Source organism: Pongo pygmaeus, chromosome X (genome assembly GCF_028885625.2).
Source record: "Pongo pygmaeus isolate AG05252 chromosome X, NHGRI_mPonPyg2-v2.0_pri, whole genome shotgun sequence".
Lineage (NCBI taxonomy): Eukaryota > Metazoa > Chordata > Mammalia > Primates > Hominidae > Pongo > Pongo pygmaeus.
Genome location: NC_072396.2, coordinates 73,200,878 through 73,224,037, shown reverse-complemented (window position 1 = coordinate 73,224,037; position 23,160 = coordinate 73,200,878). Strand labels below are relative to the sequence as shown.

The window sequence follows — 23,160 nt, the reverse complement described above, 5'->3', positions numbered from 1 at the left end:
GAGACTTTCCTCTCCATCTAATTAGGAATAAATAGTAACTTCTCTTAGAAGCAAAATTTATTCAAATATCTGTGCTAACGTTTTAAAATATCTGTTAGCCGTAATAAAGAAATCAATGTACTTTGTGTTCTTAGCTCCCACAATTTAGCCTAAATATTTGCCCTGGCATGCTTATACTGGTCCAAGCAAGCATTAGGTCATAGCCCGTTCCCCTTCCTTATTTGGAGGTGTTTTTTTACCTTTCTCAGCATTCCACAAGTTACTTCTTCCTTCCTTTGTTCTCTTCTGCCTTTGCCTCTTTTAAAAAGTTCTAAGTTGCTAGCCAATCGGGACAAATACAGAATGTGAGGTCCTGTTCCAGCCAATGGAAACCAGAGACAGCAGTAGGGTGAATGCGTCAGGTTATAAATGACCCTGTCTCTTTTGTTCAGTATACTCTTGTGGCAAAACTGCTGGCGAGTGTGCCCTTTCTGCAGAAAGTAAAAATGGCCTTGCTGAGAGAATTAAATTTATGTTCAAGTGCTATTTCTTTGTGGCACTGGGGAACAAACATTCTATTTCTAAATAAACATTTTTACATATAACATCGTGAACCAGTCACTGTGGCCAGGGAGAAGAGGTGTTTTGATTGGCAGGCCTAAGGGGGAGGGCCCTGGTGAACCCCTTTCAACCTAAGAGGGTGAGAGAGAGATGGTGCACCAAAAGATAAGTGGGGGCTTTTGCAGGAATAGTGGGCAATGGATGCTGGAAATGTGAACAACTGTTCTCTACATGTGTCTCGCAGACTGTCATCTTTGTGTGTTTGCCTAATGGGGTTCCCTCTGCCTGGAATGCCCTTGCCTTCAGCATTGCCCACCTAAATCTAAGCTGGCCTTTCAAGTATCCCCATTTCCCCTTGCTCTGTGATTCCTCCACCCTAAGCTGGCCCAGGGCATCCCCACTTCATTTCCTCATCTTCTTATTGGACCACAGCACTTACTGTTGGGCCTTTGATTGGGGGTCACTTGGATTTATGTTGGTCTCACCTCTGAGGCTAGGCCTCCTTGGAGAGCACCAAGGCAGTCTTAACTGTTTTGAGGCCTTCCTGGGCCCCAGCCCAGCAAGTAGTGCCTGTCATTGGAGATACTTGATACATTTTGTTTAACTGAATAGGCTACTTAAAGAGAACAAGCTGTTTTTAAGCCCTCTCAAATATTTCAAAAGCACTATTTACACACTTGAGAATGTGTTCCAGTCACTCTAGGCTATTCATTAGAATAGGTCCCTTAAGCAACTCTCCAAGTTGGGCTGAAGTAGCTGATTTGCACTTAGGAAGGGGGATTGGAATCAACATCGTAGTCGTGGTGTCTCCACCTCAGGCTGCTTCTTCAGCTCAACAAAATGAGTGTGTTCCCAAACTCAAGACTGATCAGGGCCTGGTGGGGGATTAACATTCATGTGGTTCTAGAAAAGAGGACTCAACTGGGCCAAAGCAAACCTCTGTCAGTGGTCCTTCACCTCCCAGGCTAGCCTTCCGCATTACTTAGGGCTGTCTGCTTCTTCTGGTTCACTCCTCACCTCCATGCAAAAGAAATCTCTTTTGTTTTCTAAATCCTCAGGTGAGGTGGAAAGCTTCTAAATTACCATCAGGTGCTTGAATGGCCTGAAAACCTCTTTATGAGGTGGTAGGTGGTGGTTATCCAGCCTGGCTTACATGCCTCCTTGTGAGATGGTCCTTTATATTTTTGAATACCCCTGATTATCAAAACATTCTTACACCAAACCACGACTGCTTTCCTATCACTTCTGCCTTGTGTTGTGGAATCACGCACAACATTGAGACAGGTCTCAGGTCTTTTGTGTGTGTGTGGTGGGGCGGGAGAGAGAGAGAGAGAGAAAGACAGCTGGGAAGGCCTATAGTGATCAATCTAGGTCAATGGCTGTTAACAAGGTTTCTTTTTTCTTTTTTTCAAGATATTCAAGAACAATAAACATTTAGGGGATGCATTTTTCCCATTCACAGTGAAGATGGGACTTGATGGTTGAGTAAATGCATATTTGCATAATTCCCTTAGGTTAAGACCCACTGAAATGAAAAGGAACCAAAACCAGAAAAGTAGATATCTTCTATTATCTTCTGTCTTAAACTAGGTTCAGGCCACAGTAGCCTACCACAATCTCATTATCTCCATATGCAAAATAATGTAAACCCAAGGAAAAATGAAGATACCAAGAGAAATGCACAACTACACCCCCTCCCCACCCCCACAAAAGGCCAATTACCTAGGTTTTCTATCTGTTGCTCCAAGGGCTGGGTTTTCTTTTCTTTTTTTAAAAAAGATCTTCTAAATGGGAAGATAGGCAATCTGTTTTTAGTTCTACTGGTGGTTATTTTTATGATGTTAAACACCATGCCTATGCCTATAATTCTTAATATTTCAGCTTCTAAAGTGAAATTGTGTCTGATTCACCCTCTGAGAGATGAGAAAATTGTCACCTTTCCTTTTTGCCTCCTGATTATTGTTCTTCAATTTTTGTACCTATGTATTTTAGATGAATTATTATTGTTTTTACACTACATAGCTTTTCTTTCAAGAATTGTATCTGTCAAGAGTCTTACCTCAAAGGCCCAGGCCCAGTTTCACAAGTAAATGGATTATTTCAAAGTTTCAAGGAGCAGATAATTCCTATGCTATTCAAATTATTTCAGAGCAAAAAAAAAAAAAAAAAAAAGAGGAAACCATCCAGTTTAAAAAAATATTTCTTCTAGTGTTTAGATAATACATAGATAACATTTTCTATTTAAAAATTCAACAATATAATGGATAAACACAATGTGGTACATACACACCACGAAATATTATTCAGCCTTATGAAAGAAGGAAATTCTCACACGTGCCACAACACAGATAAGGATTGAAAACATGATGCTAAGTAAAATAAGCCAGACACAAAAGGACAAACACTGTATGATTACACTTGTACGGGGTACCCAGAGTAGTTAAATTCACAGACATAAAGTAGAATATTGGTTGATGGGCCGGGCATAGTGGCTCATGCCTGTAATCCCAGCACTTTGGGGGACTGAGGCAGGCGGATCACGAGGTCAGGAGTTCAAGACCAGCCTGACCAACATGGTGAAACCCCGTCTCTACTAAAAATACAAAAATTAGCTGGGCGTGGTGGCAGGCGCCTGTAATCCCAGCTACTCAGGAGGCTGAGGCAGGAGAGTCGCTTGAACCCAGGAGGTGGAGGTGGTTGCAGACAGAGCAAGACTCTGTCTCAAAAAAAAAAAAAAGAATATTGGTTGATGGGCTGAGGGGAGGGGGAATGGGGAGTTAATGTTTAATGGGTATGAAGTTTCAGTTTGGGAAGATGAGAAAATTCTAGAGACAGATGGTGCTGATGGTTGCAAATCAATATGAATGTAGTTAGTGCCATTGAAGGGTACACTTAAAAACAGCTAAAGTAGTAGATTTTGTTATATATATACCACCACAATACAAAAATTCAGCTATATAGGCTGGGCACAGTGGCTCACACCTGTAATCCCAGCACTTTGGGAAGCCGAGGTGGGCAGATCACCTGAGGTCAGGAGTTCGAGACCAGCCTGGCCAACATGGCAAAATCCCGTCTCTATTAAAAATACAAAAAAGTTAGCTAGGCATGGTGGTGTGTGCCTGTAATCTCAGCTACTTGGGAGGCTGAGGCAAGAGAATCACTTGAACCCAGGAGGCAGAGGTTGCAGTGAGCTGAGGTCACACCACTGCACTCCGGCCTGGGCGACAGAGCAGGACTCTGTCTCAAAAGAAAAAAAAATCAGCTATATAGAAGTACGCAGTTTCAAAGTGAAAATTCACCATCTTCTTCCTTTCACTCACCCATTTCTATTCCTCTCCCTAGAGGTAATAATTAATATAGATATACCAAAATTTATTTAATTAGACTTTACTGAGGATATTAAGGTGTGTCTAGATGTTTGCATTGACAAACAATGCTGTAATGAACATCCTAAAAATAAACTTTGTGTAATGTTTTCCTGGACCAAACCGAGGGTTGGGCTGCTATTTCTCATGGCCCAATAACGAGATGCAGATGAACTGGGGAGGAAGAGAGTTTTTATTTCTGTAACCAGTCACAGGGAGAAGGCCTGGAAATTATCGCCAGATCAACTCAAAGTTACAAAGTTTTCCAGAGCTTATATACCTTCTAAGCTATATGTCTACATGTAAGCGTGCATTCATCTAAAGACATAAGTGATTAACTTCTTCTTTTTTTGAGACAGAGTCTTGCTTTGTCACCCAGTGGGGAGTGCAGTGGCACAATCTCTGCTCATTGCAACCTCCGCCTCCTGGTTCAAGCGATTCTCTTGCCTCAGCCTCCCGAGTAGCTGGGATTACAGGCATGCCCCACCACGCCCAGCTAATTTTTGTATTTTTAGTAGAGACGGGGTTTCACCACGTTGGTCAGGCTGGTCTCGAACTCCTGACCTCGTGGTCTGCCCGCCTCGGCCTCCCAAAGTGCTGGGATTACAGGCGTGAGCCACCGCGCCTGGTAATTAACTGCTTTTAATCTACAACTAAGGTCTGAGTCCTGAAGACCTTCCTCTGGAGCCTCAGTACATTTACTTAATCTAAATGGGTCTAGGTGCTGGGGTGATTACCCTTATCTTGTCTCCTGCTAAATCATGGAGGTTTGGGGAGTTCCCTCAGACCTCCAATAAACTTGTTTGTGGAGGCCTGGGGAGTTTCTTCAGACCCCCAATAAAACTCTTTTAATCCTAAATAGCTTCCTGTTAAGGATTCCTTCATTATGGCTGGGCGCAGTGGCTCAGGCTGCCTGTAATCCCAGCACTTTGGGAGGCCAAGGTGGGTGGATCACATGAGGTCAGGAGTTCGAGACCAGCCTGACCAATATGGTGAAACTTCGTGTCTACTAAAAATACAAAAATTAGCCGGGTGTGGTGGCGGGCGCCTGTAGTCCCAGCTACTCGGGAGGCTGAGAAAGGAGAATCGCTTGAACTTGGGAGGCAGAGGTAGCAGTGAGCCAAGATCGTGCCACTGCATTCCAGCCTTGGTGACAGAGCGAGACTCCATCTCAAAAAAAAAAAAAAAAAAAAAAAAATCCTTCATTATTTTTTCATGGTTTAAGGCCCAGGAAAGGCCTAGGCAAAACTCTTGGTGAGCTTTTGTTACATCCCAGCCTTTATATAAGGGCACTGACTTTTAATACTTAACCACTCAGTCAGTACTGAAATGTTTGTTATGGAGGCCTGTGTTAGTGAGATCTGGCCTGCCACAATATGTATACCCTCAATATATTGCAAGGTCAAAAGCTATGTGCATTTTATTAAGTAGGTTAGGTTTAAATTTTTAATTCATATAGTTCAAAATACCAGAAGTTCAAGAGATTACACAGTGAGAAGCCCCCTCCCATCCTTTCCCCTAGGAACCTGATTCCCCTCCTCAAAAGTGACCAGTTATATTCTTTTAAATATATATTCTAGTCATGTGCAAGGGAAACTGCTAAAAATACAAATGATAGTGGCTTATGCACTTTAAATTTGATAGCTATTGCCAAATGGCCCTCCAAAGAGATTGTACCCATTTATACACCATCCATCAGCAATGTTTTGAGAGTGCCTGTTTCTGCATTCCCTCATCAACACAGCGTACAAACAAACTTTACTTCTTTGCTAATCTGACTGATGAAACATGGTATCTCATTTAATTTGTAATATTATGAGTAAAACTGATGTTTACTTAAGCTGGGTTACTTCTCCTGCCTCCCTCTTCAGCTTCTTTTCCACAACTCTCTCACAACTACCCTTCAGCTAGGCTGAACAGGAGACACCCGTTCTTTCACTCCTTCTTGTCTCTGCTCTGGTTGTGTTTGTTCTCTGGGAGCTCCTGCTAAGCCTCCTGACACAGCAAGTCGGATTCAGTGTCCTTCCTTCCTCTGTGCTTCCTCTCATCACAGCATTGGTCGTGTTGCTTTCTGTCTATTTCTGTTTTCCTGTCTGCCACCTCTAGATGGTGAGCACTGGGACTACATCTTTTCTCTCTCTTAAGCTATGGTTTATCACTGTTATCATCAGTAAATATGAAAAGAGTGGATGAATGGACAGCTGACAGTTTCAAATTGAGGTAAAAAATATAGGTATTCTGTATAACTGATTGAAAGAGATTCACCTTTTTATAGTATAAGAATGTAATATATATGGAAGGTGGCAATTCAAATCAGTGGTGAAATGGTGGATTATTCAATAAATAGTGTTGAGCTAATTGGTTAACTATCATAATTGAGGAAAATCACTTTATGTCCTTATCTTACACCCATGTAATTTCCAGGTGGATATGTTAAATATAAATACAAAGAGAAAGCATTAAAAAATCGAAATAAATTATGCACAAGTATCGATCCATTTTCAGGATAAGGAAGACTTTTCTAAGACTGACACCAAGACAGAAACCATAATGAAAAAGATTAATAGATTTCATTATGATTTTAAACTTACACATATGCAAAAAAACAAAACTGAAAGGCTAATTAATGCACACGAAAAACTATTTTTTTTTTTGAGACAGAGTCTCACTCTGTCGCCCAGGGTGGAGTGCAGTGGCACAATCTTGGCTCACTGCAAGCTCTGTCTCCCTGGTTCAAGTGGTTCTCCTGCCTTCTGAGTAGCTGGGATTAGAGGCATGCGCCATCACGCCCAGCTAACTTTTGTATTTTTAGTAGTCAGGATGGTTTCGATCTCCTGACCTCATGATCTGCCTGCCTTGGCCTCCCAAAGTGCTGGGATTACAGGCATGAACCACCACGCCTGGCCAACTATTTTTTAAAATATTCAAATGACAAGTGATCAGATTTATTAATATGGAAGGTCCTATTAAAAATGCAGAAGAAGGCCGGGTGCTGTGGCTCACGCCTGTAATCTTAGCACTTTGGGAGGCCGAGATGGGTGGATCGCCTGAGCTCAGGAGTTCAAGATCAGCCTGGGCAACACGGTGAAACCCTGTCTCTATTAAAATACAAAAAATTAGCCGGGTGTGGTGGCGTGTGCCTGTAATCCCAGCTACTTGAGAGGCTGAGACAGGAGAAACGCTTGAACCCAGGAGGCGGAGGTTGCAGTGAGCCGAGATTGCGCCATTGCACTCCAGCCTGGGTGACAGAGCGAGACTCTGTCTCAAAAAACAAAAATAAAAATAAACAAAAAAAAGAAAAAGACAAACTTATTCAGGGAAAATTAAGTGAAGTTCAGGAATAGGCAACAAAATAAGAAATATTTGTTCCTAGAAAACAAAATACCGTATGTTCTCACTTATAAGTGGGTGCTAAACTTTGGATAAACAAGGACCTAAAGATGGATACAATAGACACCTGGGACTAGTATGGGGGAGGTGGAGGCGGAAGGGGCGAGGGCTGAAAAACTACCTGTTGACTACTATACTCATTGCCTGGGTGATGGGATCATTTGTACTCCAATCCTCAGTGTCATGCAATATGCCCACATAACAAATCTACACATGTACCTCCTGAATCTAAAATAAAAGTTGAAATTCAAAAAAAGAGAAATACTTGTTCCTGCATGAATGAAATAAACACATAGAGGAATATTCAATCTCACTAGTAATCAATGAAACATCCACTAATACAACATTTTTCATCTAACAAATTAGCAACAATGATAATTTTCCATGTTGGCAATTATGTGGGAAAATAACACCCTCATAGCCTGGGAGTGTAAATTCATGCAATCTTTCCCAGTATGCATTAAGAGCCTCTCCTTTTTGACCTAGATCACTTCTACAAATCTTATCAAAAGGAAATAATCAGAAATATAGACAAAGATTCAGCTGCAAGGATATTACAGTGGCATATTTATAGTGGTGAGAAATTGAAAGCAATCTAAACGTCCAACAATAAAATTGAATAAATAAATTATGGCACCAATAAAATTGAATAAATAAATTATGGCACATTCATTAGCTAGAATGCAGGCTTTAAAATCATCATATTGAAGACTGTTAAGGACACAAGAAAGTGTTTATAATGTATTGTTAAGTTTAAAAGGCAATTTCAATAGAATTACACCAATATTGTTTTTCAAAACATGTGAGTCTATTATGTGTTTGTGTAGAAAAGTCCTGAAAAGAAGAGCCTGAGGAGTCCCTCCATGCAGGTCACCCTGTCCCCAGAGGGGCACTTTTGGTGAGCTCCAGTAGAAGCTCTGATAGCAACAGCTGGGGCAGACAGCCCTGGGAGAGTCTCTGCTTCCCCTGCAGGACCTGTGGGAAGAGGCCAAATGGCACCAAAAGTCACTGTAGACAAAATCAAGAAGTGGCTGCTGCCAGAGCCGATAATGTCATGTTCATGGGCTCCTAGATAATATTAATAGTAGCTAACATTTGTTGGACACTTATTTACTGGACACTTGATAAGCATTTTCTTTTCCTTTTTTTTTTTTGAGATGGAGTTTCGCTCTTGTTGCCCAGGCTGGAGTGCAATGACACGATCTCGGCTCACTGCAACCTCTGCCTTCCGGTTTCAAGCGATTCTCCTGCCTCCGCCTCCCAAGTAGCTGGGTCCACAGGCGTGTGCCACCACGCCCAGCTAATTTTTGTATTTTTAGTAGAGACGGGGTTTCACCTTTTTGGTCAGGCTGGTCTCGAACTCCTGGCCTTAAATAATCCACCTGCCTTGGCCCCCAAAGTGCTGGGATTACAGGTGTGAGCCATCACGCCTGGAGGCATTTTCATTTAATGTTCTTAACATCCTGAAGAAATATCTCTTAGACAAGTATTAATCTCCCTATGTTATCCATGAGGAAACTGAGGCCCAGAAAGTTTAGGTGACTTATCCAAGGTCGCAAAGCTAGGAAGTAGGTGGGCAATTTCGGCTTTAAACCCAGATAGATGTCTGACTCCAGAGCCTACATTTGCATAGAAGAAGCATCTTATTTTTTATTGCTATGGCAAGAGGGGAGAGGGAATGATAATGAGTAAATGAAAAACAGTAAGGAAATGAGTGAAAGTTGCTTCTGGAATTAGATCCTTTTGAGAACAGTACCCCATGGCTTTCATGAACTTGCCCAGAATAGTTTGTCCTCAGTGACTGTAGTCATTGTTATAGAATGGAACAAACTGCAAATCCCTTGTGTCCTGCCAGATCCCACAGTGGAGACCTCCCTCTTTGTGTTCTGGGCATGGTTAGGATCTGGCCTGGGTTAACACTTCCCTCTCCTTCCTGCTGAAGGCAGACCCAATGGGGGCAGCTGGGGACAGGCCCAGTGAGATCTTAAAGGTTCCCAAAATAGGAATAGCTATTTCTCTTGTATTCAGGGACAAGCCTGTAAAATGGGACTTTACCATCTTTGGTGCCATCTGTCACAGAATTTTTTGGGCTGTACCAGCCCCACCCCCAGCAAGGCTCACATTATCCAGGCAGTGCCCTCTTCAGCAACCTATGCCTCTTCTCCACTTAAGACCCCTGCCCAGCCTATGCCCCCTTTCCCAGCCAGTGCACCCTTCCACAGCTGTGCCCAATCCCCAGCCATCCCCCCATACCCTGTGAACCCCTTGCCTAGCAAGTGCTTCTGCCCCCAGGCAGGTGGCCTCCCCTCTTCAAAAGCCAGGAATCTCTTTTTCATCCTATACCAACTTATACCCTATGCCAACTAGGCACCCTTCAGCAATGAGTGTCCTTGTCACCAGCCTATTCCCCCTTCCTTGCCCTGCTGCGCTTCCTTAACCTTGCTCTTCAGTCTATTTCCTTTCTAGACCTAGGTCTCCTTTCTCAGGGAGTCCCCCTTCCCCACCCGATCCCCACCCTATGCTGCCTGACCATCTCTCATCAGGAGCCCTGATTCTGCCTGTTCCCTGGAACCCAGTCATGTCCTCTTTCTCAGTCAGGCCCCCTCACTTAGCCAGGCCCCCTTCATCCATTTATATACCTTTCCTCCCAGCTAGGCCCCCTTCCCCAGCCAAGGCCACTTCTCCAGTCAGGTCATCTTGCCCTGCTAGACATGCTTCCCGTATACCTACTGATACGGCCTCCCAAGTCAGGCCCCATTTCCCAGCCAGTACTGCCTTCTGCAGCAACCCTACCCAGGCTCTCTGCCCCAGCTTGTTGCCCCTCCCCAGCCTGTGCCCCCTGGACAGGTAGGCCTTCTTTGGCAACCAGGCAGCCTTCCTGAGCCTGAACTCCTGTCTCTAGCCTGTCCTGGACCATGAAGGAATTCTACCCCAGCCAGAGCCCCTTCTCCTGCCAGGTCCCCTTTGCCCAATATCCCTATCTCCAGGCAGGCTCCGCAACCCAACTTTATTTTCCTTGCTTAGCCTATGTCCCCTTGCCCAGGGCCCCTTTCCCCAGCCAGACCCTCTTCCTCAAGCTGTGTCCTCTTTAGATTGGCCCCTTTCTTAGCCATCTGATCAGTCTGTGCGCACCTCTCTGCCCTCTAACCATTTACTGCTGGGTTCCCAGTCTGTGTCTCGGTGGGGCTTCCTCCTCATCCTGTACCCCTCCTGGATGCCCCTCCTTCCTTCCTCTCCCCAGGACAGACTCAACCCCAGCCAGAGCCTATTCCCCAATCTGAGATCCTGCTGACAGCCTCCTTAGCCAGTCTGCCCTTCCCCAGCCCAGGCCTTTTTTCAACTCTATGTCCCCTTCCCACAGCCAGGCACCCATCCCCAGCCTTTTCCCTTTTCAACTGGACCACTTTTCCAAGGAGTTGCCCCTTTGCTGGCCTTTCCCAGCCAGCACCTCCTTCCGCAGTCAGGCATCTTCTGTCAGCTCTCCCTCACCTGCCCAGTGGCCTCCCCAGCCATGCAATCTTTCCCACCAGGATCCCTTCACCCACATGTGCCCCATGCTAAGCCAAGTCCACTTACCCAGCTAGGAACCGTTTCCTAGCCATGCCTCTCCTGCAGCCAAGCTCTCCTCACCCAATGTACCCTCTGCCCCAGTCTGTGCTCCTTTTTCCAGGCAGGCCTCCTTCCACAGCCTTCGCCCCCCTAGGCCCCTTGTCCAGCCTATTGCCCCTACCCCAGCCAGACCCCATTCCTATCCTGTGTGCCCCTCCACAACTAAGCCTGTTTTCTCAACCACGTGCCCTTCCTCAGCCAAGTTCCCGTCAGGGGGAGAGGCCCTCATTCCCAGGCATGATCTCTTTCCTAGCAAGCTCTCTCCACCTGGTAGGCCCCCTCTCCCAGCTGGGCCCACTAACCTGCCTATGATCCCATCTCTAGCCTATGTCCTTCTCGGTATTCAAACCTCTCCCACCACCAGGTTCCCTTTCCTAGTCTGTGCCTCCCTCCCCAGCCCCTTCCGCTGTCAGAGTCCCTCTCCAGTTAGGCAACCTTTCCCTAAGGGGTCTTTTTACCCCACAATCCTCCCTACCCCACACCCATCTGTCTTCCATAGATTGTGCCAGCCTCTCAAGACTGTGGTCCCTTTACAAGACAGGCACATCCCCATGTCTGGGACCCTTCCTCAGTCTCGCCCTCTCCACCAATCTATGTCCTTCTCCCCAAGTCTATTTCCTCCTCCCCAGCTTATGCTTGCTTTCCTGCTAGATCTCCTTCCCTGGTCCAGTGCCTTCTCCAGCCTGGACTCCACTGGACAGCCCATGTCCCCTCCGCCGGCCAGGCGTTCTTCCCCAGCCTTTCCTCTCATTAACAGCTAGGAATACCTTTCTCATCCTTTGGCTCCTAACTCAACTGGGCCTCCTTCCCTTGACCAGCCAGTTCTTCCCTAACCCGCTCCCCCGACCCCCACTCACCCTATTATGCCCCTCCCAGCCACGCTTCCTTCCCCACCCCATGTCCCAGTCCACAGCCAGATTCCCTTGCCCAGCCTTGTCCCCTTCCTCTGCCTGTGCCTCCCTAGCCTGTTCCCTCTTCCCCAAGATCTTCCTCCTTGCCCTGCCAAGGCCACTCCCATGCTTGGCCCCTTTGGTCACCTAAGCCTGCATCATCAGCCTGGCCACCTTTCCCAGTCAGCGTTCCCCCACCCTTGCAGCCAGGTCCCCCCTCCCCCCATCCCAGCCAGGCTTCCTTCTTCCATGACCCCTCCACACCATATGGCAGTTCTTCAGCCTGTGTGCCCTCCCCAGTGAGGCTCCCTTCCCTATCCAGGCCCAATTTCCCAATTCCCTTCAATTCCCCTGGCCAGGCAGGTTGCCTGAGCCATTTCCCCATTCAATAGCCAAAGACCAGTTGCTACCAGGCGTCTTGTCCCATTGAGTTGCCCCCTGGTCAGCCTATTCCTCCTTGTATAGACAGTGACTCTTTCTTGACCCAGCCCCCTTTACTGCCCTTTTCTCCACCCAACTCCACCCCTGCCAGGACCCCTTCCCCAGACTGTAGCTCAGTTCCCAAACAGCTTCTCTTCCCAAGCCAGGCCCCCTTCCTCTCCTCCAGCCTGCCCCAGCTGGGCCACCTTCTCCTACCAGGAATCCTTCACCAGCCCATGCCCCAGCCTCCAGCCTGGACCCTTTCCAGGCATCCTCCCTCAGCCAGGCCTTCTTTCCTAGCCTGTGCCCCCGCTACCCAGCTGGGCCTCTTTGTCCATGAAGGTCCCCTACCCTAGCCAGGCCTCTTCTTTTAGCTTGTCACCCCCTTCCCTGACCCTATGCAGCCCACTGAAGTAGAGCAACTTTCCCATTTCTAGAGCCCTTCAGCAGTCTTTGCCCCTGTCCCCAGTCAGCAACCACCACCCCGCCACCCCCAACAGGCCTATGCTCCCTAACCCTCCAGGATTCCTTTGCTGAAGTAGATCCTGGGATATAAACTCTATATGAAGTTAGCTACACAAAAACAGGGAAGCAGGTATTTTATTATTATTATTATTATTATTATACTTTAGGTTTTATGGTACATGTGCACAATGTGCAGGTAAGTTACATATGTATACATGTGCCATGCTGGTGCGCTGCACCCCCTAACTCGTCATCTAGCACTAGGTATATCTCCCAATGCTATCCCTCCCCCCTCCCCCCACCCCACAACAGTCCCCGAAGTGTGATGTTCCCCTTCCTGTGTCCATGTGTTCTCATTGTTCAGTTCCCACCTATGAGTGAGAATATGCGGTGTTTGGTTTTTTGTTCTTGCGATAGTTTACTGAGAATGATGATTTTCAATTTCATCCATGTCCCTACAAAGGACATGAACTCATCATTTTTTATGGCTGCATAGTATTCCATGGTGTATATGTGCCACATTTTCTTAATCCAGTCTATCATTGTTGGACATTTGGGTTGGTTCCAAGTCTTTGCTATTGTGAATAATGCTGCAATAAACATACGTGTGCATGTGTCTTTATAGCAGCATGATTTATAGTCCTTTGGGTATATACCCAGTAATGGGATGGCTAGGTCGAATGGAATTTCTAGTTCTAGGTCCCTGAGGAATCGCCACACTGACTTCCACAAGGGTTGAACTAGTTTACAGTCCCACCAACAGTGTAAAAGTGTTCCTATTTCTCCACATCCTCTCCAGCACCTGTTGTTTCCTGACTTTTTAATGATTGCCATTCTAACTGGTGTGAGATGGTATCTCATTGTGGTTTTGATTTGCATTTCTCTGATGGCCAGTGATGGTGAGCATTTTTTCATGTGTTTTTTGGCTGCATAAATGTCTTCTTTTGAGAAGTGTCTGTTCATGTCCTTCGCCCACTTTTTGATGGGGTTGTTTGTTTTTTCTTGTAAATTTGTTTGAGTTCATTGTAGATTCTGGATATTAGCCCTTTGTCAGATGAGTAGGTTGCGAAAATTTTCTCCCATTTTGTAGGTTGCCTGTTCACTCTGATGGTAGTTTCTTTTGCTGTGCAGAAGCTCTTTAGTTTAATTAGATCCCATTTGTCAATTTTGGCTTTTGTTGCCATTGCTTTTGGTGTTTTAGACATGAAGTCCTTGCCCATGCCTATGTCCTGAATGGTAATGCCTAGGTTTTCTTCTAGGGTTTTTATGGTTTTAGGTCTAACATTTAAGTCTTTAATCCATCTTGAATTGATTTTTGTATAACAGTGCTCTACACGTTCAGAGAAACTTCTCTAGTAACAAACTATAGAAATGATCCCTGAAAGTATAGTCTTAGAAGCAGGTATTTTTTAAATGGTTTTTATTTTTGAACAAACTACATGTTTAAAAACTTTTAAAAACATATATATTTTATCTTAGAGCATTTGGAATGTAGAAAGAATTTCCAAAATTAATCTCACTGAATTACAGAAAGTAAAGATTAAAATTTTCATAAGTTGTTGACTGTAAATCATTTCACTTTATATTCTTTTGGAAAATTCAAGGATATTAACAAGTCTCAAATAACAAAAGTATATTGTTCACTTTTGATGTAACAAAGTAGAACAAAACTTTAATATTTTAAAGAATCTTTTTAGATATTTCTCTATCTAAGAAATAAGGAAAGTTGTTACATTCATATCTTTCACACTTCATACCAGATGATATAGCAAGGTCAATCAAGTACTTGAATAAAGTCATAGCCTTTTATATCTCTAAGAATAAAGGAAACTTACTCGATTCAGATCTTCACCCCTTAGAGTAAGTAAATTACCTATCGATGTGTCTCTTTTTTCTTTATACCAGTTGTAAGGATAATGAAATGTATCAACTATTCGAATAAAGTCATATCTCTTCCTATCTTTAGTAAAGGAAATTAAGTTCAGATCTTTCACGTCTTAGAATAAACCATATGTAGCCTATCAGTTTATCTAAATTTACTTTCTCTATTTAACAGGTTTACCTTACATGTTTAACAAATGCTGTTATTTAGAATTAGCGAACATGGGAGCAACTAAAATTAGGAACCACACAATTTTTGATGGAAAAAAACAAAACAAAGTACTAGCGGATCTCTTGTTCATAACTTGAGACATCTGAGTAGCCTAGCTTAAGTAAAAAGCAAACCATGACAATCTTTCCCCCCAAAACTCAGCAAAAGGCCTTCACAAGGCATTTTGATCACATAAACTCCAATTTTGTCTAAGTAATCCAAGATATTCATAGGAAAACCTGAAGACTCCTCGAGCTAGTCTACTAGATTTATTTTTCCCAGAACACATGAAACTTAACATTTCCTTTTTCTCTTTTTCTTTTTTTTTTTTTTGAGACGGAGTCTCGCTGTCTTCTATGCTGGAGTGCAGTAGTGCGATCCCGCCCACAGCAGCCTCCGCCTCCCGGGTTCAATTGATTCTCCTGCCTCAGCCCCCCAAGTAGCTGGGATTACAGGCGCCCGCCACCACGCCCGGCTAATCTTTCATTTTTTTGAGACAGAGTCTCACTGTCTTCCACGCTGGAGTGCAAAGGCACGATCTCGGCTCACTGCAACCTCCGCTTCCCGGCAAGCGATTCTCCTGCCTCAGCCTCCCGAGTAGCTGGGACTACAGGCGCCCGCCACCACGCCCGGCTAATTTTTGTATTTTTTGTAGAGGCGGGGTTTCACCATGTTGGCCAGGCTGGTCTCTAACTCCTAACCTCGTGATCCGCCCGCCTCGGCCTCCCAAAGTGCTGGGATTACAGGCGTGAGCCACCACGCCCGGCCAATATTTCTATTTTTGTCATTAAGTTATACGCAACATGACCAAATCTAAGTTGGTGAGGGAGGTAAAAGACCCTTAAGGGCAAGAAGAGGTTAGAACTTATCAAATTTATGCCCCTCTGGTGGTGCAATGCAGAGATTTCCCTCATATTTCCAGGGAATTTCCCTCGAATTTCTTTTCCCACCCTGTGAAAGCAGCAAGGTTAGGAAAGTGGGGGCGGGGGGGGGGTAGTTTTGATTAAAAGGAAGGAAAAAAAAAAAAAACAGAGAAAAGCAAAAGGGGAAAATAAACTGAGCCTACTGAGGAGATGCGGCGACGGCGACAGTTCCCCAGGGCTGCTCGGCGCCTTGGGGCCTACAGGAGACGTGGGAGCACGCCCCCGGCGGCGCCGGCCTCGAGCGGTGTCACGGAGTTGTAGTGCTCGCCGAGGCTGTAGGCGTAGCGCAGGTAGACCAGGATGATCGGCTTCTTGACATACTCCTCCCCGATGACCAAGGTGGGCGAGTCGGCCTGGATCACCTCGATGGGGGTCTTCAGGACGTGCGACAGGGCCCTCAGCTCCAGCTGGCCTCCCCATGCTGCGGTGCGCACGATGTTGTCGCAGTAGATCATGAAGTCGTCGTAGCCGAAGGAGTCGCCGGTCTCGGAGTTGCTGAAGAAGGGCAGGAACTCGTCGACGTGCTTCTTCATGTAGCTGGCGGTGCGGCAGCGCAGCATCTCCACAGACACGCTGAACACCAGCTGGTCTTGGATGGCGCGGTACATGCAGTGGCCGTCGGCCGGGATCGCTTTCATCTCCAGACCCCTGGCTCCCAGGATGGCAGTGAGCTTCTCCTCCTCCTCGCGCTTGAAGCTGGCCAGGCGCTCCGTCATCTCGGCCTGGAAGATGCTCTCCTGGCGTTCCCTCTCCTTGGACTCCATTCTTTCTCGCTTTCTGTGGGCTTTGGAGGAGCGCGGAGGCCGGTTTTCCAGATTCATCTTGGCCAGGTCTTCGACGACAGATTCAATGCTACTGTCGTCCTGGAACTTCTCCAGCTCCTGCCGGTGCTTCTGAGCCATCTTGGCCTCCATGCGGGCCACGTCTTGGAGCAACTGCTTTCTTTTCGTCTTGTCGGTCTTGGGGACCGAGTTTTTTAAGCTCTGGATGTGGGCCTGCAGCTCCTGCCTCTCGCGTTGGTGGCGGCGCAGTATGCGCTGCTGTTCACTCTTCGGATCATCCATGATGTTGAATGGCAAGCGGGAGTTGAAATTTGCTGGCAGTTCAAGTACCGAACAGACCAGAAGTCCTCAGCCTGCCCTAACGGTCGCTCTCTTTCACCTCAGCCAGCTCTAACCGCGGCTCTAGGCTCACCTCAGCCGCCGCTTCCCCTCCCCCATTCGCATTCTTCTCTGCCATTGGTCACTGTGTCTCCATGGCCACCCCCCGCAAGCATGCCCAGTGCTAGGATTGGCTGTTGGGAGACTGGAATTATGAGCCCATTGGACCCCACAGCAAAGGTTTTTGGCGGGATTCAAATATGGCCGTCCTGCAATGTGTGTGGCTGTTGGGCTTGTAGAGTCTTTCGCTGATTGAGAGCCGACTTCATTTCCAAGTCTGCACACAATGCAGGCAGTAGCCATGCCTGACAGCCACATGACAGACACTACACCGCTGAATGTGCTCTAACCCTGGACTTGGCATTGCCCCTACTGTTGAGGAAGCAGTGCGTTTTTCTCCAGTCTTTCAGGTCCCTTCACCAGGGAACCATTAACTTGTGCATCAGAACAAGGACATTTCCTTACATTCCTGCAAACACAGTCCTTTCAGTTTACTCTTTTTGGGGGGGGCAGGGAACGGAGTCTTGCTCTGTTGCCCAGGCTGGAGTGCAATGGTGCAATCTCAGCTCACTGCAACCTCTGCCTCCCAGGTCCAAGCAATTCTCCTGTCTCAGCCTCCCGGGTAGCCGGGACTACAGTAGGCGCCTGCCACCGCGCCTGCCACCACGCCCAGCTAATTTTTGTATTTTTAGTAGAGACGAGGTTTCGCCACGTTGGCCAGGCTGGTCTTGAACTCCTGACCTTAGGTGATTTACTCGCCTCGGCCTCCCAAAGTGGCTGAGATTACAGGCATGAGCCACTGTGCCCAGCCACAAGTTTTTATTTTAGTCATTTTGATAAGTGTGAAGTGGTATCTCATTGTGGTTTTAATTTGTAGTTCCCTAATGGCTAATGATGTTCCTTTTTTCATGTGCTCATTTGCCATCTATGCCATATCCTTTTCAGTAAAATGTTTATGTCATTTGCCTATTTCCTCTCTCTTTTTTTGCGGGGGATGGGATCTAGCTCTGTCACCGAGGGTGGAATGTAGTGGCGTGATCATGGCTCATTGCAGCCTCAAACTCCTGGGCTCAGGCTCAGGTGATCCTCCTGCCTCAACCTCCTGAGTAGCTGGGACTACAGGCACCACCATACTTGGCTAATTTTGGGGAATTTTTTTTTTTTTTTTTTTTGCCAGATGCGGTGGCTCATGCCTGTAATCCCAGCACTTTGGGAGGCCAAGGTGGGAGGATGTCTTGAGGTCAGGAGTTCCAGACCAGCCTGGGCAACATGGTGAAGCCCTATCTCTACTAGAAATACAAAAAATTAGCCAGGTGTGGTGGTGTGTGCCTGTAGTCCCAACTAGTCCCAGGGACTGAGGTGGGAGGATAGCTTGAGCCTGGGAAGCAGAAGTTGTAGTGAGCCAAGATAGCGGCACTGCACTCCAGTCTGGGCTCAAGTGATCCTCCACCTCTGCCTCCCAAAGTGCTGGGATTACAGATGTGAGACACCACGCTCAGCCCTTCATTTGTCTATTTTCTTTCTCTCTCTCTCACTCTCTTTCTTCCTCTCTCTCTCTCTTACTCTCTCCTTCCTTCCTTCGTTTCCTTCCTTTCTTTTTTTTTTTGAGACGGAGTCTTGCTCTGTCACCCAGGCTGGAGTGCAGTGGCATGATCTCAGCTCACTGCAGCCTCCAGCTTCTGGGTTCAAGCAAGTCTCGTGTCTCAGCCTCCTGAGTAGCTGGGACTACAGGTGCACACCACCACACCTGGATACTTTTTGTATTTTTAGTAGAGACAGGGTTTCACCATGTTGGCCAGGCTGGTCTTGAACTCCTGAGCTCAAGCGATCCTCCTGCCTTGGCCTCTCAAAGTGCTGGGACGACTACACACACCACCATATCCAGCTATCTTTTTTTTTTTTTTTTTTTTTTTTTTTACTTTTTGTAGAAACAGGGGCCTCACTATGTTGCTCAGGCTGGTTTCGAACTCCTGGGCTCAAGCAAGCCTCTCGCCTCAGCCTCCCAAAATGCTGAGATTACAGGTGTGAGCCACCGCACCTGGCCAGGATTTTTGTAGGAATCGTGTTCAAGCTGAATATCAATTTGAGGAGAATTGACATCTTTACTATGTTGAGTCTTCCAGTCCTTGAATACCTGGATATGTATCTCCATTTATGTAGATCTTCACTGATTTCTTTCAGTGACACTGCATGATTTTCAGCATATAAATCCTGTGCATATTTTGTTAGATTTACACTTAAGCATTTCTCTTTTTTTGAGTGATCGTAAATGGTATTGTATTTTTAGTGTTCACCTGGTCATTGCTAGTATATAAAAATACAATTGACTTTTTTTGTTTATCTTGTGTTCTGTGACCTTGCTTAACTAGCTAATTATTTCTAGAAGGTTTTTTCCCTCCTTGATTCCTTGGAATTTTCTATGTAGGCAATCATGTCATCTGTGAATAGGGACAGTTTTATTTCATCCTTTCCAGTAAGTATGTCTTTTATTTCCTTTTCTTGCCTTATAGTGCTGATTAGAACTTCCAGCACTATGTTGGATAAGAGTGGCAAGGGCAAACATCCTTGTTTTGATCTTGATTTTAGGAGGAAAAGAATTTCATCTTTCACTGATAAGTATGATGTTAGCTGTAGGATTTTGTAGATGTTATTTATCTAGTTGAGGCCTTTCCCATCTATTCCTATTTTTCTGAGAGTTTTTGACATGAATGGGTATTAAATGTTGTCAATGTTTTTTCTGTATTGATATGCTAATATGATTTTTCTTCTATAACCTATTAATATGATAGATTACAGTGATTGATTTTTAAGTATTGAGCTAGTCTTGCATTTCAGAAATAAACCCGATTTGGTCATAGTTTATGATTATTTTTATAGGTTGAGGAATTCTTTTGGTAATTTAAAAAAGGATTAAAAAAATCTACGTTCATGAGAGGTGTTGGTCTGCAGTTTTCTTTTTTGGTACTGTTTTATTTAGTTTTAGTGTCAGGGTAAATACTAACTTCACAAGAAGAGGAGGGAAGTGTTCCTTCCTCTTCTATTTTTTGGAAAGAGATTGCGTAAAATCAGTAATAATTCTTCTTTAAACATCTGATAGGATTCTCCAGTGAAACCATCAGGGCCAAGAGATCACTTTCTTGGGAGTTTTAAAATTAAAAAAAAAGTTTTCCTTAATAGGACTAATCAAATTATATATTTCATATTGAGTAAATTTTGGTAGCTTGTGTTTTTTGAGGAATTGGTCCATTTATTCTGAGTAGTCAAATTTATGTGTGCAGAATTATTTGTAGTATTCCATTTTTGTTGTTTGACGTTGGGAGGATTTATAGCGGTATTCCCTGCTTTATTGGTAATTTGTGTCTCCTCTTTTGTTCTTTGTCAGTCTTGCTAAAGATTTGTCAATTTTATTGATCTTTTCAAAGAACTAGCATGTTGTCTTATTGATTTTCCCCACTGATTTTCTGTTTTAGATTTCATTAATTTATGCTATTTATTATATTCTTCCTTCTGCTTGCTTTGGGTTTAGTTTGCTCTTCTTTTGCTAGGTTCTTGAGGTGGGAGCTTGGATAATTGCTTTCAGACTTTTTCTCTTTTTCCAGTGTATATGCTTAGTGATATAAACTTCCTTCTCAGTACTGCTTTAACTGGTTCTCCCATGTTTTGATATGTTTAGTTTTCATTATCCTTCAGTTCAACGTACTTTTTGGTTTTCCTTGAGCCTTTTTGGCCCATGGATTATTTACAAGTGAGTTATTAGCTTCCAAGTGTTTGTAGGTTTTCCTATTATCTATTAATGATTTCTACTTTGATTCTGATATGGTTTGGATCTGTGTCCCTGCCCAAACCTCATGTTGAATTGTAATCCCCTCTGTTGGAGGCGGGGCCTGTGGGAGGTGATTGGATCATCGGGGCAGATTTCTCATGAGTGGTTTAGCACCATCCTCTTGGTACTGTCCTTGAGATTGTGAGTGAGTTCTTGTGAAATCTGGTTGTTCAAAAGTGTGTGGTACCTCCCCTCATCTCTTTCTTGCTCCCGCTTCCTCCATGATTGGAAGTGTCCTGAGATCTCCCTAAAAAGCAGAAGCTGCTATGCTTCCTGTACAGCCATCAGAACCATGAGCCAATTAAACCTCTTTTCTCTTTTGTTTATAACTTACCCAATCTCAGGTATTTTTCCTTTTTTTTTTTTTTTTTTTTTGAGACAGTCTCGCTCTGTCACCCAAGCTAGAGTGCAATGGCATGATCTCGGCTCACTGCAACCTCTGCGTCCTGGCTTCAAGCGATTCTCCTGCCTCAGCCTCTAGCAGCTAATTTTTGTATTTTTAGTAGAGACAGGGTTTCGCCATGTTGGCCAGGCTGGTCTTGAACTCCTGACCTCAAGTAATCCACCCGCCTCGGCCTCCCAAGATGCTGGGATTACAGGCATGAGCTACCGCTCCTGGCCCAGCCGGTATTTCTTTATATATAGCTATGCAAGAATAGCCTAACACAGATTCCTTTGTGGTTAGAGAACACATTTGTATGTGATTTCAATTCATATAAATTTGTTAGGGTTTGTTTAGTTTATGGCCCAGAGTATGGCCTATCTTAATATATATTCCATGGGCACTTTAAAGAATGCATGTTTTGCTCCTGTTGGGTGGAGTGTTCTAAAAATGTTGTTTAGATCCCAGTGGTTCATGATGTTGTTCAATTCTTTTATATCTTGCTGATTTTCTGTCTAATTCTTATGTTTATTGTTGAGAGAGGAGTTTTGAAGTCTCTGACTGTAATTGTAGCCTTTTCTATTTCTCCTTTCAGTTCTGTCAGGCTTAGCTTTTCATATTTTGCACCTCTGTTGCAAATCCTACACATTTTAGGATCTTTGTATCTTCTTGGTATATCCATCCTTTGATCATTATTGGAAGTCTAGGCTCCCCACTCAGTATTTGCTGGTGGGGGTGGAGCCACAGTTGTTTTTTCTCTGGTTATGGCTGGCATAGAGTGATTATTGTCTAAAACTTTTCTGTCTTGCTAGGCTAATTCATTCCTAGTCCCTTGGCTGGAGAAAACAGGCTTTTATAGGGGCTCTTTTCGTCTATGGCTGTTAGTGTATTTTTGGTTGCTGGCTTCTTTAACTTCAAGTCTAAGATATATGAATCAAAAAGAAAATTCATGTCATTCCTCCTGTCCTGAAGACCCTATGTGGTCTGCCTTCTTTCCACTTTTTGGAGTCTTGTGTTTGTTTTGTATATAATATCCAGAGTTTGTAGTTGTAATAGCAAGAGGAATAGGGCAAAGGATGTCTATTCTATCTTCTCCTATCTTATTTGAAATAAATGGAACTATTTCACACTCTCCCTTACTGGCATTTGCATGTTTCAAAGAAATTAAATACTGTGACTTAAAAGGAATCAAAGCAATTATAATTTTAGAAAACCATTATGCTGATCCTGAAAGAGACATCTTTTGGACTTTGATAGTGTGATAGCAATGGTCATATAGAGTCTGCTTGTTTGCTGCAATCAAGATAGCTTTTTCAGATTCTGCAGAAGGAATGACAGGTCCCTCTGAATGTCAAACCCCATTGTGTGGGTTTGTTTTTGTGGCCTGAAATGCAGAAAAACCAGCTTTGCAAATGTTGAGCTTTCCTGTCTGTAGTTTGTGTTAAGGAAACCATAGTTATTATAATATCGAATGTGCCTTTTCCAGCTCTGAACTGAAGCCTACTCCCCCAACACACACTTTCCCATCTGGAGATTATGATCCAACTTCCGAAGCACAGGCCTAGCCTTTTAAAGTCACGTGTCTCCAGCAATGGATGAGCTGCCTGCTCTTCAAGCATCTCTCTATGAATATCATTTCTCACAAGTGAGCTTTTGATAAGGATTAGATGGCAGGGAGTTCAAGGTTACCTCTTCCAATAATAAGCACTAGGAATGGTGATAGGCCAACTTGTTGATTAATGGTTATGCTTTGCCAGTCAGCGAGGTGGGTGGAGAAGAGAATGAGTGCCTAACTTCCAGGGGGCTGTGATGATCAAATGTATGTGAAATGCAATGCTCAGTGCCTGGCACCAAAGGGGCCAGTAATAAATTGCAGTTTCTTCACTCTACCATACCTCAGTCCCTACCTCCCAACTCCTGTTCACCATTCTGTATCCCCACATCCACCCTTTTACCCTTATTTCTTCTCCCCTTCACAGGTAACCAGAGATGGCAGTTTCCATGGTAATCAGGACCCTCATTAGTTCAGAGTTTAATGGTCCCTAAGTGTCTGTCTGGATTGAGTTTCTAGCCTACATCAGAGGGAAGTTTCCAGTGAGCT

General features: G+C 44.7%; 1 protein-coding gene and 1 pseudogene across 1 annotated transcript; both read right to left on the bottom strand.

The window, feature by feature from the left end:
• Positions 1-13,997: 13,997 nt before the first annotated feature.
• Positions 13,998-14,073, bottom strand: LOC129025619 (small nucleolar RNA U3; annotated as a pseudogene).
• Positions 14,074-14,113: 40 nt separating this feature from the next.
• OTUD6A (OTU deubiquitinase 6A) lies at positions 14,114-16,901 on the bottom strand. Its single transcript, XM_054470741.2, has one exon. The coding sequence runs from the start codon at positions 16,756-16,758 to the stop codon at positions 15,892-15,894; it is 867 nt and encodes a 288-aa protein (XP_054326716.1). The 5' UTR covers positions 16,759-16,901; the 3' UTR covers positions 14,114-15,891.
• Positions 16,902-23,160: the final 6,259 nt, after the last annotated feature.